The sequence below is a fragment of the Empidonax traillii genome, unplaced genomic scaffold (genome assembly GCF_003031625.1).
Source record: "Empidonax traillii isolate 1590-97213 ecotype Southwest subspecies unplaced genomic scaffold, ASM303162v1 scaffold65:size4453928, whole genome shotgun sequence".
Lineage (NCBI taxonomy): Eukaryota > Metazoa > Chordata > Aves > Passeriformes > Tyrannidae > Empidonax > Empidonax traillii.
The window spans coordinates 949,086-966,039 of record NW_020955258.1 but is presented as its reverse complement, the minus strand read 5'-3'; the positions used below and the strand labels follow the sequence as shown (position 1 = coordinate 966,039).

At 45.3% G+C, this 16,954-nt stretch overlaps 1 protein-coding gene across 3 annotated transcripts in view; it reads right to left on the bottom strand.

Moving 5' to 3' along the window:
• Positions 1–16,954, bottom strand: part of PLEKHM3 (pleckstrin homology domain containing M3) — an 86,654-nt gene that overhangs the window by 58,954 nt on the left and 10,746 nt on the right. For all 3 annotated transcript variants that reach the window (XM_027880145.1, XM_027880146.1, XM_027880147.1), the window contains 2 exons: positions 11,747–12,607; positions 633–1,568 (listed from right to left, as the gene is read on the bottom strand). In XM_027880145.1, the coding sequence (XP_027735946.1) occupies positions 633–1,568; positions 11,747–12,350 (1,540 nt within the window). In that variant the 5' untranslated portion in view covers positions 12,351–12,607. The remainder of the gene's footprint in view (positions 1–632; positions 1,569–11,746; positions 12,608–16,954) is intronic.

Here is a 16,954-nt window from a genome sequence, read left to right as displayed (position 1 = left end):
CCCAGAATCATGTGTGGTTCCAGAACAACAGGAGACCTCCACCCCAGAGAAGAGTGGGGAGGAGGCAGGACCCTCACAGCTCTCATACCACAAGAGAAAAACCCTGCAAAAGAGCTGTTCCTGATAGAGGTGACAATTTTGGAGTGAGTGTAACTAAAGCAAGTCAAAAACTATAGTTTAGGTATAAGGTGCCCAAATGTCCTCCACACAGGTGCCCTTGCTAAAGTAAAATGACAATGAACTGCATTCTCACAGGCCCTCTCTATTTTCACTTCATCCCAAACTGGATAAAATCATGATTTTGCCTAGGACAAATTTACAGTGATTCTGGACCACCTTTACAGTGTCCTGAATCAAGAAAACAGCTCAGCCACCCTGTAAACCAACCCTGGTCCATGTAGTGCTTTATGTGCAGCATCTAATTTTTCAGCATTAGTCATCAAAAGCAGATGAACCTCTGAATATCCCATAGGTTTTTATCCACATTTTACAGAGAGCAAAGAAAGGCTAACTGGCCACAATGAGAGGCAGGGAAGACCTGTGTGTTGCTAGAACTTATAAATGCTCTTCCAAGTGATTTTCTTTTCCTGCAGAAGGGGCGTAGGTGGAGATGCTGCAGCCTGGTTGCTTACCTGCACACTTGAAGCTCTGCACTGTGAGCCCTCTCTCTAGAGACAGTGTGGTCAGGATGCTGAGGAAGCTGGTGGTCACAGACTGGCGCTTGCTCTTCCTGAGGTCACTTCCAAAGGGCCGATCTCCAGGTTTGTTCCTAAGTGTGACCTGTGGGTTCTGAGTTAAACTTCTAGTAGCATTGGCTGCTGCTTTCAATGCCTCCATCCACTCCTGGGCCCTCTGACGCGTCTCTGCACGCAGGCGCAGGACGTCTTGGGGGAAAATGACCTGAAAGCAAGAGTCACAGTCATCCTGAGTATCTGTCTGCACCGACAGGCACACATCGACATTGTAGCTCAGCAGAGGATCTTCATCAAGCCTACCGGGTTGGAATGCCATGAGATAAGACCTGTTCAAGACAAAAGTAAATGCCTTCCAGTTATTCTGGACAGTTAACCTGTAAAGAGTCCCTGATTTGAGAATATTTTGATACTCTTTATTGTTTTCAGTCAAGTTCATGGACAGGAAGAGCTCCATAGGCTTCTCTAGTAATCCATTGGTTTGAGAAAGGTCACTGTTATTTTCAGGCTTTGGCACATTCTCCAGTTTCTCCTGCTGTCTCGTGAAAGCAGGTACAGAAGCACGCACTGCTTCCCAGAGTTTCTGTCCCCAGTCCAGTGTCTCCCACGAGGACTCTGCCTTCAGCTGGAGCTGTGAGCTGTCTGACAGGACAGTGTCTACCACCTTGGTTTCAATGCCACCAGTAACAGTGACCCTTTGAAAACGCATGAGTGGGTACACGGTGGGAAGAGTCTGGTTGCCACTGCTGTCCAAGCAATACAGGTACAGTTTGTACGGGGAGAGCTCAGCGTAACAGGTTTGCCAGTAGCTGTCATTGTCTCTTCTAACTTCTAAGTATCCCTTCTTCAGAAGATTTGGGAACACTGGCTTGTGTTCTGGAGGAAACAAAATGAGAACATTATCATTAATTATTTTTTTAATTGTCTCAAATTGTGACATCATTCTGGCTTATACACCTTTCCTACCCATATAGGGCATATCTGAGGATAGGATCACAGATTCAGCCTTCATTTAATAGGTTATAATCATCAAACACAAGCACTAACTCTACATTTGAGCCAGTGACAATACAGCACACTGTTTTCCCCGAGGTACCAAAACACTCTACAAAAAGGGAATAGAGAAACACAAGGACAGAGAAACAAAGCCATTTTCCTGAGATTATCCAGGAGAATAGTAACACAGCAGCAAACCACTGCAAGTCTCCCAGAACCTAATCCAGAAGTGGACAAGACTATCAAGTAATCTATTGCCAGCTAAAATAGATTTTGATGGTGAGAAACACACATAAACTAAAAAACTCTACCCTCTCTTCCCGCTACTTCCCAGGCTCAACCTCATATTTTCACGCATACCTCCTCTGCCTCCCCACCTGTTTCAGCCAGCATAGGGAGAAGGGGAATAGCAGTATCTGGTCAGCTCCTCTCTGCTGCTCCCTGACACCTTTCCCCTGCCCTAGCATGGGTTCTCTCCAGGTGTGGTAGCTGCAGTCCTTCATGTTAAACCTGCTCCTGCACAAGCTCTCCATCTCCATGGCCACAGCTCCTTCAGGATATCTTCACATTCTCCAGCATGGGGTCCCACATGAGGCCGCAGGGAGATCCTGCTCCACAATGGTCTCCCCAGGGGCTGCAGCACCTTCTCCTCTGACCCTCAACTGCTCCTCACCCCGCTGTGCAGTGCTTTGCTCTTTCTGAGATGCACACAGCCAGAGAGGCCCCACCTGTGGCTGACGGGCACAGCCGTGCCCTGTGGTGGGGCTGCTGGAACCACCTGGAACAACCCCACTGCCAGCACCTGGGTACAACACCTGGCACCAGGACTGACCCAGGTCACAGGGAATGGAGAACTGTGCCCAACACAGCAGTTTGTTACCACATTTCAGCATGACCCGGGACCAGAACATTTCACACAGCTCTGTTTACTCCTGAGAAGCTTTGCTGATTTATGAGAATCAGGTTCAGAAGCAGCAGGAAGGACCAAAAATGAAAAATAAGAGGCTGCCCAGACAGACCCAAACACATACACCTGAGCATCTCAACATTTCAGGTGCTTTGGAGCAGATCCTTTCACAAACCCAGCCCAAGGCAAAGTCAAAGGAAATTTTCTTCGTTCCCAGTAAACCAGCGATACCCAAAGTCACTCCAGGCGACTCGTAAAGTGATACAAATTTAAAAGGACTTATTTAAAGCATGTCTGAGTTTTAAAAAAAGGTTTCCATGAAAAATTTGTTCCAATCTGATTTGCACCATCAACCACCACAGATACAAACATCATATTCACCTTGGGCTGGACATGGTCCTATACAATTTTTTACTGTCCCTGTGTAAATTCAGTGGCATTCATTGTTACGCTGTCATATGAACTATAACACTTGGCACCCCAAAACAACCCAGGCTTGAGGAACACATTCTTGCTCCTATCTGAGTTCTACTTCACCTTTCCAGTAAGTGTACTGTGTGTACTATGATGGGTCCTGACTTACAAACAGTGGCAGAATTAGAGATACAAGTAGAGGTTTCTGCTTCCTGTTGTCCATCTCCCTTGGAGACTGCTATTCCAGACACAAGAGAAAGGTAGCAACCTGGAAACAGCTCCTCATCCACTGCCCAGCATAATTAGGTCACAACAAAATCAGCATCAATTGACCTTAACACACAAAATTACAAACCATGGGATACAGGAGCTGTTTCACTCGGGGTTTTTGCCCTGGGGCTGACAGCTTCTGCAAGAGGGACAGGGCAGACAGCTGGAGGCATAAGTTTTCAGCATCTCAGCTTAACCAGTTACACTATTGTTAACAGGCTACTCTCTAACAAGCTTTAGACACAATAACCTCAGAGTACACCAAGGATGTCCTCAATACAGCTAAGAGAAGAGAAGCATCTAGACCTGATGAAGCTTGGAAACAAAGAGCCAAACCCAAGACTACGTAGAAACTACCACACCCCCATCTATATTGGGCTTCCCAACTACTATGGCCAAGATTGCTGGCCAAGCTGCTCTCACCACCGCGGGCTAATGGATATATCTGTTTACTCTCCAGGGCACAGGCAGAGTCAGGGACTATGAGCATTTGAAGGACCTAGTTACTGTCCATTGGTTTCTGACACCAACTGGTGAGAAAGCAGAACTTGCACTGCAATTTTCATTCTAAGGAGATACTCCCACCCTTGCCGGAATGTATTGCTATAGTTTATCGTGAGTTTTGTCCATGGGCAGGCGGAGGATTCAGAACAGCAGCAGTGTAAAAGCTTTTGGTAGTTCTTCATTGAAAACCAGCTTTAAGCATTTATAAGGATTAAGTACACAAGTTTCAATTAAACTTACTGAACATACATTAAAGTATATAAAGTATATAAACATTAATTGTTTGATATACTTGATGTGAGCAAACCTCATGTGGGTTAAAAAATGGGGGAAGGATGCTACCTCCCATCCACACAAACTAGTAGGATGCATTTAGGTTTTGCCTTGCCAGCTCAGCCTCAGCTTCCCCTCTCACCCATATACTCAGAAGGGAGCCTGCTTTTAGCACCATGCTCAAAGCACTCCATCTACAAAGATTTCCCGCAGATGTGGCTAAAACCACAACAACAATTTGAAAAATTGCTACTTTGGCACTAGGTCTAAAAAGGTGAGTATAACTATACCTTGCAAACCAATAAACTACTCGAGAGTATTTCAGCTAAATATGAAAACTGAAAGCCTAATCTATAACTCAGAATGGTAGAGAAAAAGCACACTTTGATAGCCCAAATGGATAGATACACATGCACATGCACACACTAAAGGAGAACCAATTTTGTTCACCGTACATCTCTGGCCCTGACATTCATTAGTATTTCTGCGCTAACTCAAAAGCCATTAATTTCTCTGAAACCCACACTAATCCCTTTGTAGTGCAGATAATGGGCAGCCATTCTAGAGTCATCTTCCCTTTCTATTAATCCAATCAGGGAGGCAGCGCTTCTGCAGCTCCAACTGCAATCTCTCTCGCTTCCATCAAGTACAGATGACAGTTCAAGCTTCTCCATAATAAGACAACTCGTAACCTTCCCCCAGCCACCCCTCCTTCATCTGCACACAGGTTTGCTTGTCTTTTGTTGAGTTAGAGAAAGGCTATCTCTCCCTGCCTTTCACAGAAGCACTCCCCTCTCCATCCTTCGCCCCACTCCTTCCCTTCAAGCTCCCATGAACTGGCTCCAATGGCTCTTGCTCTAACTGGGACAGAACCAGCAGCCAACTTGATTAACATTCAAATGCCTCATATTGTTTAGGCCAGGGCAATAGATGCTGGCAGAGACAGGTTGAATCCATATGCTACACATATCCACACACCTTTACCTCCTCGACTTGCTGTGTGCCAGATAATACCTTTCCGCTCAGAGAGCAAATGGTACCATTTCTCCAGCCACCTTCCAACTACATCTCTTTTCCTCCTTACAGAGACAAGGAGAGTAAATTGAGGAAGAGTAAAAAAAGGCAAATAATCACAGAAAATGGCCCATGCCTGAGCCATTTGGAGTTATCATTTCAAGGGAAGAGGGGGAAGAAGGCAGAGGAAAACAGAGAGACTCAGCAGCTGGGGACAGAGCAGTAATTTCCTCAGCACGTCTCCTCCCCCCTGGGAACTGCGCACTACTCCCGGCTAGGAACCCCACACTACAACACACCTACCCCTCTCCACACTCAGGGCAGCTGGTGCAACCTGCACCATTGGAGAGGGAGCCCAAATGTTGTCTCAGCAAGTCCAGAAGATATTTGCTCCTGAACAACTGACTGTACTTGCATCTCTGTTGGCAAGGCAGGAAAACTTGTCCTGTTTTCCACCACCAAAGCATTTCTGATGACAGCTAGACAAAGTAACTTGGCAAAGAGCAGCAGTAGAGATGGCTAGTTTCTGGGGAGTTTGTCTCTTGAGGTGGCACTCCTCTCTGAATTCTCTAATGCTTAGTGAGTGATGGGCATAAGTTACAGAGTCTTCATCAGTAGTCTCCCCCTCTGATTTTCACAAAACTTAGCAGACACCTGGGGACCCAGAATGCTCTCCAATTGGGTTGGCCTAGTCACCTCTTTGGTGGGGTTTGCTAGATCAGGAACAAACTGTGCCTCAGCCAGTATGACTCAGATCTATGCTGTCCACTATCTTCCTACTTGAAAAACAGTCTTTTCTTCCCACCTATTTTCCCACTTGGCTCTGCAGATATGTATCTTTCAGGCATGTTTATACGATTCCACTTGGTCCTGAAATAATGACACTGACATTTAGCCACAGATTTCCAGCAGATGGCTGTTCTGGAGCCAAATCTGGCATCTTCTCTCAATGCCACCTCTTTTCAAGAGACTACTACAGCAGTGGGATTTATAACCAGGTAGTGATTTGCATCAATCTATATAAAGTAATGGCATCGTTCCCCACCTTTTTCATCTTCCCTAGGCTTAAAGAAAGCAAAACCTGCTCTGAAAATGTTGAACTTGCAAAAACTCTTAATTTTATATTTATGTATTGCCAGAGAGGTTGGTTTAGCTGTTCACCGAAAATAAGCTTCTTACTGACTAAATTCCCTTAACAGGTGGATAAAGAACCCAAACAAAATACTCTTTATGTCTTGCCCTTCACGTGTGGCATTTTATGAAAAACATAAGAGGAGCTCTGATGCAGTCTATAGGATACCTGCTGCCCCACCATTTCATCCAATCCTTTTTGCTCCTGGGCAGTAAGTTGAACACTTGTGTAGTGCTTGCTGAGCAGAGCACTAGCACCCTGTGCATACTGACACAGTGCCTGTGCCAGGGGGGCAGTGGAGAAGGAGGCTGCATTCAAAGTGCAAGACCAACCCAGAAGAACTGAACTCTGGCAGAGACAGAAGTATAATGAGTTGAAAGAGGTGGTTACCTACTATCAGGTAGGAGATACATGAAACAGCAGCACTTGCAAAAGAAGTGAGAACATAAAATGAAGATGGGTTTGCTGATTTTTTTATAAATCACTCAATTCAGCTTTAAAAAGAAGGAAGATAGTATAAAGTGACTGTCAAAGCTACAAAAACAGGGTCAGTTCACATTAGGGAAGTCAGCTGACACCACTAAGGGAATTATAGCAACTAACCTGAAAATTCAGTTATGAAAGTCATCACAACATCACTGGAAGCAATCAGCACTGCCCCAGGAGATGAAAACTCTGTTCATTAGCTTTATGGAGTGTCGTAACTCCCGAGCAAAAATCTCCGTAAAGAATAAACCCTCTAACCAGAACAGCTTGACAACCTAACTCATCAGTGCTGTTTACTGTAATCCTCCTGCATTGTGAATTTATCCACTGTATAGGAACCTCTCCCATTGCCTCCCACCACACTCCCTCTCCATCACTCTGCACACTCCCACAGCCTCCTAGGCAAGCGAGTGGAGTAGGTCACATTTCCCTGCACTTGAGGCTGCTGTCCAGCCCAGCTGCTGCTGCTCTCTGCCAGCCCCCATGGCCCTTCCAGCTTGGAGGGTGCCCAAGCCCAAGGAGCAATCAGGAGTGAGCCTGCAGTTAAGCTCTCAGAAAGTGTCCAAAGGAAGGCAATGAAGATGGTGCAGGGCCTTGAGGGGAAGCTGCATGAGGAGTGGCTGAGGGCACTTGGTCTGCTCAGCCTGGAGGAGACTGAGGGGAGACCTCATTGCAGTTACAACTGCAGGGGGGGCAGCTGTCACAAGACAAGGGGCAGGCACTGATCTCTTCCCTGTGGTGATCAGTGACAGGACCTTGAGGGAATGGCCTGAAGTTGTGCCAGGAGAGGCTTAGATCAGATATTAGAAAAAGGTTCTTCCCCCAGAGGTGGTTGGGCACTGGAACAGGCTCCCCAGGGCAGTGGTCACAGCATCAAGCCTGACAGAGTTCAAGAAGTGTTTGGACAATGCTCTCAGGCACATGGTGTGACTCTTGGGGACAGTCCTGAGCGGACCTAAGTGCTGGACTAGAAGATCCTTGTGGGTCCCTTCCAATTTAGCATACTCTGTGATTCTGTGAAGTGATGCCCACCCCAATTTATCCAGGGGGGTTAGTGGGGAAGTACCATCCAGCAGATGAGCTGAACTACACTCCCATTCGATCTTGGGCAAAGCACTCACCTATCTTTGTCCCTGCTCACCCCTTATCCTTACTGTGTGGTGTATTTAAGCTGCAATCTCCTGGGAGAAGGGACTGTCTCTTGCTGGATGCACAGACAGTCACTGGCACTTATGGACCCCTGTAGTGAAGGGCGTCCAACTCGCACTCTATTTTAAACAACATTTTTGCCTCTTTGAATCTTGAAAGGTCCCAAATCTCTGCAGTACAGCCACCCTTTCTTGACTACTTTTTAATGTTGAAAATAAATTGGCCACAGGGGGGGGGAACACCACTTCTCCAACAGGCTCGGTACCTCTGGGATTATTTCCAAGTGGTTTGAGGCTTACAGCTCTCCAGAGGGGAAGGTGCAGAAGTGTTCTTTCTGCACATCTGCCTCTCAGATGGCAGCACCATTATCTTCTGCATAACACCACAGTCCTATAATGTTCTGCCATCCCAGTGACAATTAATGGCCTATTTTTCTGCCCTGGCTGTGTATCTTCTTACCTACTGCAGACAAAGGACAGTGCTACAGGGGTGTTTTGCAAAATGACCAAAACAATTAGGCTTCAGAAACTTCCCTGGTAGATGGATTAGGAGCTAGGCTTTACCCAGTCATCATGACAGGGGATGCATTTAAGGTTGCATGTCACACCTCTGGTATGTCACATCAGTCAGGATCTCTGGCTGCCTCCACCTGTGCAGCAGATCCTGTACCTGCCACATCGCCCCTTTCCAGTCAGATGTCTTTGCAGCTCCTCCCTGAGCTGGACAACAACAGTGGCAACTGTCTGCTGCTCTGTGACCCAGCACCACAAACCTGCTCATCACACTCATTTGTGTCACTAAATACTACGTGAACCAATGTCACAGGCACAGAGTGAGCACCAGCCACCACTTCTGCTTGAAGGTGAGGATATCTGGTAAACAAACAAAGCCTCATAAAGTCTTGTGTGGTTGCCAGAGAAGGAGAAAGCAGCACTGTAAAATGACTCCTCAGAACTCAAGGATCACCCCCAGTTCCCTGTGAATCAGTGATGCACTGCTCACAAATACAGATTTAGACGTCTTACCTCTACACAAACACACTAGGAAAGTATGTAATATGTAAAAGATCTGTATGAAGAGGGGCCCAAGCCTCTCATAATATCCCCTGCACAAACTCTGAGTACAAGATGATATCCTGGACTTGATGATCTTAGAGGTCTCTTCCACTCTAAATGACTCTATGATTCTATAAAAAAGCAAGGGAAAAAAAAGTGAAGAGTAAATGTATGCGGCAACTAGGACAGCCTTGGAGGACTGGGAGACCTCTGCAGGCTCCAGAGGGAAGTCCTTTACTGCAGTGAGGACTGACAGGACTGGCTGAAGCCGCTCTCAGTTTCTCACAGCATTATTTAATTCAGATTAAAGCCCTGGAAAGGGATATGTCCACAGACTGCAGTGACTATGATCCCTTCAATAAATGCAGCAGATTTTAGCCTACTTCAAAATACATTTTTTGATCTATTCTGGAGAATAATTACCAGTTGCAGACACACATATCTGCAAAACCTACCTTCTTTTGTGTTTCTCTTTTCAACTCAGCTCACAGTAGCAGCAAACTTTATGGCAGCCTCTCTTGTAAACACAGAGAGAAGAAATAGCGTGGTTACCTTGTAAAACCTGCACAGGAGCTGAACAGGTAAAGGAAACAGGTTAAAACAGTGTATCCTCAGAGCACAGAAGCTCTCCTTCCTCAAAGGAGGTATCCCTGCCTTCAACCATCCCATGCAGAAAGGCCACACAGCAAGCAGTGACAAACCTGAGAAGTGGGCCCATAGGATTCTCATGTGGTTTAACAAGACCAAGTGCAAGGTGCCACACCTGGGTTGGGATACAGGCCGGGGGATGAACAGATCCAGAGTCCTGCAGAGAAGCACTTGGGGGTTCTGATGGATCAGAGGTTGGACATGAGCCGGCAACATGCACTTGAAGCCCAGAAAGCAAATTGTGTCCTGGGCTGCATCAAAAGCAGAGTGGGCAGCAGGTCACGGGAGGGGATTCTGCCCCTCTGTGTCCAGCTCTGGGGTCCTCAGCAAGGAAGGACATCGACCTGTTGCAGCGAGTCCAGAGGAGGACACCAAGATGATTAGAGGGATAGAGCACCTCTCCTATGAGGAAAAGCTAAGAGAATTGGGATTGTTCAGACTGGAAAACAAAAGGCTTCGGGGTGACCTAAATGCAACCTTTCAGTACCTGAAGGGAGACAAGCTAAGTCGGAGAAGGACTATGTACAAGAGCCTGGAGTGACAGGACAAGAGGGAATGGATTCAAACTGAAAGAGAGTTGGTTTAGAATAGATATTAGAATGAAATTCTTCTCTGCTCAGCACCAGATGGATTGGTGAGTTGCTTCTTGCAGGCTGGGGATCCAATGGCAGTTTGAAACATCTCTCACTGATTAAGTACATGAACAGGTCTTTAAATACAGAATGACCCAGGTACTTCTTACTACAACCAGTATAAGTAACAGAACCCCCCTCTTTTTCTGAGGGCCGCATGGGGAAATTGGGCCAAAAATATTAAGCTTAAAACACTCTCAGGGGCATGTATGACCTTTAATAGCTAGATTTTAATGGAGTTTCTATGAGCATATAAAGGTGTTACATGTTAAGTTAAACCCATGAGATGCCCAAGATACAGCTGATGAAAACTAAGAGCTCTGTCTCCAGACTTCTGGGTGCTTTTCTGTTCTCCAATGGAAAGGACACAGAACAGAGACCCCACTGTACAAGAAGGAGTATATCTCTCTAAACAAAAATAACAGCAGGTTTACTTGCCTTTGTCAAATAAGAGCACCCTTCTTTGGGATACAGCAACTATGTCAAAATACAACACAATAACCTACATGTTTGTGTATGTATGTACACTTATATACGCACACATCTCCCCAAACACAAACATTTAAGGCACCTGCTGTTCATGCTCCAAAACAGCTGATTTATCTGCAAAACCTAACAAAAAAAGCTTGTTTTAACCCTAAACAGGTCACCTATTCATAACTGCAGTCATTCCACCATACGCATACACGTACAATTTCACAGCCCTTTGAGTTTTAAATTCCTTTGTTAAGCCCTGCCTTTATTTAGATTGTAAAAATCTTTGTGGCAGTAGCTGCTTTTCTTCTCCATAAGTGCCCAGTCCACTTCTGGCATCTACAAAATAACTCGTGGAGATGGAAACACTGGGTGAGTGTTTCCGAAGCTCTGAGCACACCCTCTTTCAGTGCAGTGCTTGAGAGGAAAAGGAAAAAATATCACTTGCTGAAACACTGCTTTATACAGCTCACTGGAGACCTGCCTCAATCTGATAACAACCCTTCCCTACCCCACACAAAGCTGGCAGGGACACCTTAATATTGACAACCACAAATCGCGTGCTTGAGTTGCTGTTAATTGTTTATGGACTGAACAATCATCATTTCCTGAAGAAAGAGAGCAGAGATTTCAGGCCTCACAATAAAGCTCTGTATGCCCTCTTTTTAATAGCCTCTCTTTAACTTTATGAAAACTGCTCTTGTTTGGATTTGCCATTCTCCCAACAGCTTTAGCATTCAAAATGTTTTTTAGTTTGGGAAAACCAGGTAAAAAATGATCGGAAATACATAACAGTAAATCATTTTCCTCAGGCAAACTGAATAAAATAGAAGAAAAAAGTCAAACAAGCTTAGTTTTTCATAGCATGACAGGAACAGAAGTCAAGATTAGTTTAAAAAACGATCCTTAGGCAGGCAAAAAGACAGAGCCACATCAAAGACAACAGAGCCATACTGATTTCTCTCCTTTTAAGCGTTACCTAACGGTTTCTTTTAGGGGGTTTTGTGTTTTTTAAGATGGAGCTCCTCTTTTAAGACAAATCTTAAAAACAAACAGGAAACTGCTCATATCAACAGAAACAATAAAGCACTGGCACAAACCTGTGTTTCCCTGGATGTCCTCTCCCTTGGCTAATGCCAGGTAAGAGAGCAGAGCGCAGTTATTGTCCTGACCAGGTGCAGGCGGCTGCTGCAGGGACGTGCCTGTGAAGACCACTCCCCAGTTCACATGGCTGATATCAGAGCGTGACCTGTTGTGTCCTGGTTTGAACCTGGAGGCTTCCTCATTCTGCACCAGGATGTCATTCACTGAGCGAGGCCTGTCTCTCCTCCGCTGGCAGATCCTGAAGATGTTAAAAGCTGTGGTCTCTCCTTCCCCTGCCCAAGCAAGGTTGTCAGCAGTTGTTCCCCTCTGCACCATGTGCTGGTCTTTGGCAGGAAATGCTGTCTGAGCTTTGGTTTCCAAGAGGCCATTTTTGCAGTGATCCCAGATGAGGCTACTTTTGGCTAAGGAGGCGACATTTCTCAGATTCCTGCTCTCTGTTATATGATCAAACACCTCGTGCCCAACCAGCTCAGGGACCTCCTGCACGCCATACACCTCAGAGGGCTGCACAATCTTTTCAAGCTTAGTATCGAAACTATTGAAAAAGTCTTCAGTCACTTCCAAGGCAGGGCTGATGTCATCAACTTCAAGAGCCTCCATATCCTGTGCTGCCGGTGGGCCCGAGGTGTTGTGATGCGTTAAGAGGATACCACATCAATATCGAGACAAAGAGCTGCTTCACATCTGTCCTTGGCACTCCACTAACTCAGTGGTGGTGGGGCAAGTGCGATCCCCAACCACAATCTGTGGTGGTAGGAGGTAACCAAATCAACCTGTCTTCAGATGAAAGACCAACATGCACTGATCAAGTGGGCTACGGCCCCTCTATAAATTAAACTCATAGCGATGAAGAGTACCTGTAAAGCAAAGCAAAACATCACGTCAGTAAGGAACTTTTCTCAGATAAATATGTTTAATCACATCACTCCTTTCACAGTCACAGTCCTCTTCATTTAACTTCCTCTTTCAACTGACACAAACATTATTGCGTATGAAGAAACCCTTTGTGGTTTCTGTGGTTCACTGTGTGTGAACTCTGTGTATAATCACTTCTGGAACTGGAACCTGCAGAGAGCAGGATGGGGCACCAGATGACGGGAGACCAAAGTGATACCATTTATTAACCAAGCTTCAGAAAGCTGCATTGAGAGGCAGTACTGACTAACATCACAAATGCAGCCACCTAGGGAATGCTTCATACAGTTTCCCTTGGGGTTCCAAAAAAAGTTAGGAAATTAAGTGCTAGTAAAATAGGCCAACTAGCCTCAAATAGTTTGCCTTTTGTCCTAGATTGCTTGCACTACCGATTTTAGGAGGCCAAGATGAATTTAACAGCAACTACTTTGCCTACCTGTCTGCATGAACAAAACTGTGATATTTGCCAAATAAATCAATTCTATGAGGGTGCTGCAGAGCACTGCACATAGTTTTTCTTAGAATATCAGTGGGAAGCTAAGTGAAACCATGTGGCAACCTAAGTCCCAAAAAGACAATGCATCCTACAAGCAAAACAAAATATACCATATCCTGCACTGTTGCAAGTCCACAGATCTATACTTCCAAGCTGTTGACTCACTAGGCAAAACCTAAGAACAGCAAGGAGCTTTAAGACTAGAACTATTGCAGAGCTGCATTGACCATCTGAGCTTACACCTATGAGGAGGAAGGAAGGGGGTTCAATTCCCTGTTGTGCAACAAGAGGGTGTCTCATTGCTGACTTCTTGTCACACCAAGCCTGCTGCCTTCTGACCTCTCCCTCTTGAAGCTCCATCCACAGTGCTGCCACGCTCAAGGGAAGTGCATTGCAGGGATATCTAAGCTGATGTAATCTGTCAAATGTCTGCAAGTCCTTGGACCTGGAGACTGGGCATTTGTGCTAGAAGGAAAACGGCCCTCTCACCTGCCAGGGCAAACCACAGTACCCAGAGCCTGCACACGCAGCCTAAAGTCAGAGTTTTGACCACATCAGCTCAAGTCCTAGAAGCAGCAAAGCTACTTTAGCTCAGAGCTCTGCCTAGGTTAATACGCTCTTAACAGAACTAATTAGCCTGGGCTGGGCTGATAATTAGCAGCTCATTAGCTTGTGAATGCTGCTGAAGTGCTACCAGGACGGACCCATGAAGATTTACACTCAGCAGGAAAAAACATCTATTAAAGAGCATCAAACACAGATAATACTTCTATTTAAGATTCTTTTTTTTTTTTATTCCAGAACAGTCTATTAGCCTAACTTCTATAAGGAAGCCTGTTTAAATAGGCACCCTATCCTGCAGCATGCCAGAGGAAGGAGGCCAGCAGCGCCCCAAGAAGGGGGCATAGAATCCTGTAGCAGAAACCAACCCCCCACCCCAAATCCCCTGCTGGCTTCCTCCCATCCCTGCTTCTGTTGTGGCCAGCCATGACACAGCTGTGCTCAAAAGCAGCAGCTCACTCTCTCTCCTAACAGATCTGCAGTTCAGAATACGATCTCCACAAAGACACTCCAAGTAAATAACTTTCAAAAGCAATTACTAATCACAATCACAACCCTGGAAACGCCAAGCCTTTACACTGAGATCTTTCTCCCCCTAACTCTTTGCAAGGATTCACTTTGTTAGGTTCATAATGAACCAGGATCAGCTTCAACAAGTAAACGTAGAGTAAGACTCTGAAGGTAGAGCCAAAACCACAACCATAGGGCTGAGCAATACAGATCTGGATTTAGTTCAAATGAGAACAGTATGGGAATGGACTCTTTGCAAAGCTGTGCAACTGTGCCAGTTGACAGCAACAGGAAATAAAGTCATCCTGGGCAGATCTGCATTATCAGGTCTATGCAGAATGGAGCTCACTCCTGAAGGTCATTCCTGCCAGCAGCGCCAGAACAGTGTTCTGCTCCCTGGTACCACAGAGCTCCAGGAACAGGCTAAGTCCAGTGTCACATGAGACCTTCTGGAGCAGCAATCACTCCAGAAGGGAGTGATGCTGAATGCCACTGAAGCATTCCAGTGGTAGCAGAGACCATGTTGCTCTGTTCTTTATTTTAAATCATCAGGAAAGGTGGAAAGCAAGGGGGAAAATTCACACTTACATTTAACGTGTTCATTTCTAAATGCTGGAAGCTTCAAGTGGCTGCATGTTTCTCTGGATCCTGTGAGACTGAAGCTATCCAGCAGCCAAGTACGGTGATGCCAAACTAAACTGATCTCATATCCAGTAGGATGCTGAATCACAAGGTCATGAGAACATGACAAGCCCCTGCATCACATGGTTCACAGACTGTAGCATTCATACCTTCCAAAGTAGTCTGTCTGCCCTGCTCAATAAAGATGTGAAAGGTGACCTCAATGGTGGCAGGATCATCCTTGACTACACTACCAGAAGAGTTGTGCCAGTAATTCCCACTAGAGGTGGGATTCTGCAATTACATATCCTCCATAAACACAATTTGGTGTCTTCTGACAGAGGCATTCAACAAAAATTTAATTCTGATGTCTGCATGGATTTGGTGCCAAATGAAAGCAAACTTTACCATGGCAAGGTCCATAAGAATCCCCTTCAGAAGGGAAAGCAGTGCAAACCACTTCCTTCGTGTAAAGGGGTGAAAAAGGCAAACAATGGGATAAGTTAAACTCCTTTTAAGTGACTATAAAATGTATTGCCTTAGGTATTGCTTCTTGAAACACCTGAGATTACCCAAAAACATTCAGTCTAAGGCAGTGAATAAGAGAGGAAGAGAGAAGCTATTAAGGACTGCTGAAGCTATAAGGAACTATAAGGACAGGTTTGTGCTCATCCAGGCCCCTGGGAACTAGCCTTACTGAAAAAAACCTGAAGGAACGTGCCACATTGTACTCAGGAAAAACTGCTGGACACAGGGACTGCAGAAGCTGAAAAACAGCTTTTCTGTAGGTCTGCCTAGGAGTGATACAATTTTCATTCATGAACATGCAGCAAAATTAAATGTGCATTTACAACATGAGTAAAGTCTTTACTATCCCAAGTTTATAGTGGCCCCATTACTCACACGGCAGAGGCAAACAGCAAGGATTACTGGCCATGGCACATGAGACACTGAAGTTCGGTTTAGTCAAGATCCTTAGAGAAGCCACACGGACCTAACCTAGGTGACAGCACAGTCTGACAGCAAAGAAAAACCAGGGATGGCAAATGCCAAGGAACTGCAAAAGATCATTTAACTTCCTGATGTGTTTTTCTGGATCCTCATGGGCCAAGGAAAATATCCATGCATTGCATGGCAAAATTTTAAAAGCGCAGAAAACGTAAGGGTAGAAAGTAATCTTGCAGGCGACATGTACCACCACAACAGGCACCCACTGTGTACCCCCAACTTACATATCATGCACAGGACTGTTCATTCAAGCTCAGGCAGGAGGGAAAGCTAGAACCAGCATGTGCTTAGGAACCAGTGACTGAAGAGATCCATTTAGCTCACCAATCCATCAAAAAAGTATATTTAAAAGAAACAGCTTTCTGTTTGGTTTTCTAAGGAAACAGTTTGTGCAACCATCCTGCAATCAGCCAGTTATTCTCCCTCTGTCTCTTTCTTTTGAACTGCACAGTAACTTCAATTAGATGTGACAAAGTAGTAGTGTCCTTAAAGATGTGGTTCTTAAACTGCTGTTCAACACTGGACAGGACACAAGTCCAAAGTTACCCTGCTGCTAAGAGAGAAGCAGGCAAAACTCAGTCCCTTACCCTTTCTAGGAGCCCAGTTCCACCACATGGATCTCTCTAAACTAGCCACGGCACAACTGACTAATGTGAGATGGATCTGAAAACACGGGGAAACAGAGGGGGAAAGCAGGAACAAAGAATAGGAGGCATCACCCAACTTGATAAGTGATCTTGTTGGTTTTGGTACTCAAAGGACTTCCTCTTCAGTACACAGGTAAGAGAGATGTACAACACAACAGATAAATACGGGCTTCCCCCTTTCTCTTGTATTTGGAGAGAAAATTAGAAAGCAACAATCAATGATGTTCACAAGCAAAGTGTTCTGGAGGAAACACATAAACAATAGGAGCTCTCAGCAAGCAAAAGACAGCAAAAGACAGGTAATATTAAAAGTTCCCCAAGTCTTGTTGATTCTTAATGACTCTTGGGCTCAAATTCCTGGCAAAGATTTGGGTTTCTGAGAATTTTATCTCAAGAGCACAAGAGGAGTTTTACAAGTTACCTGTAATCAAATGGAGAGCAGGGGA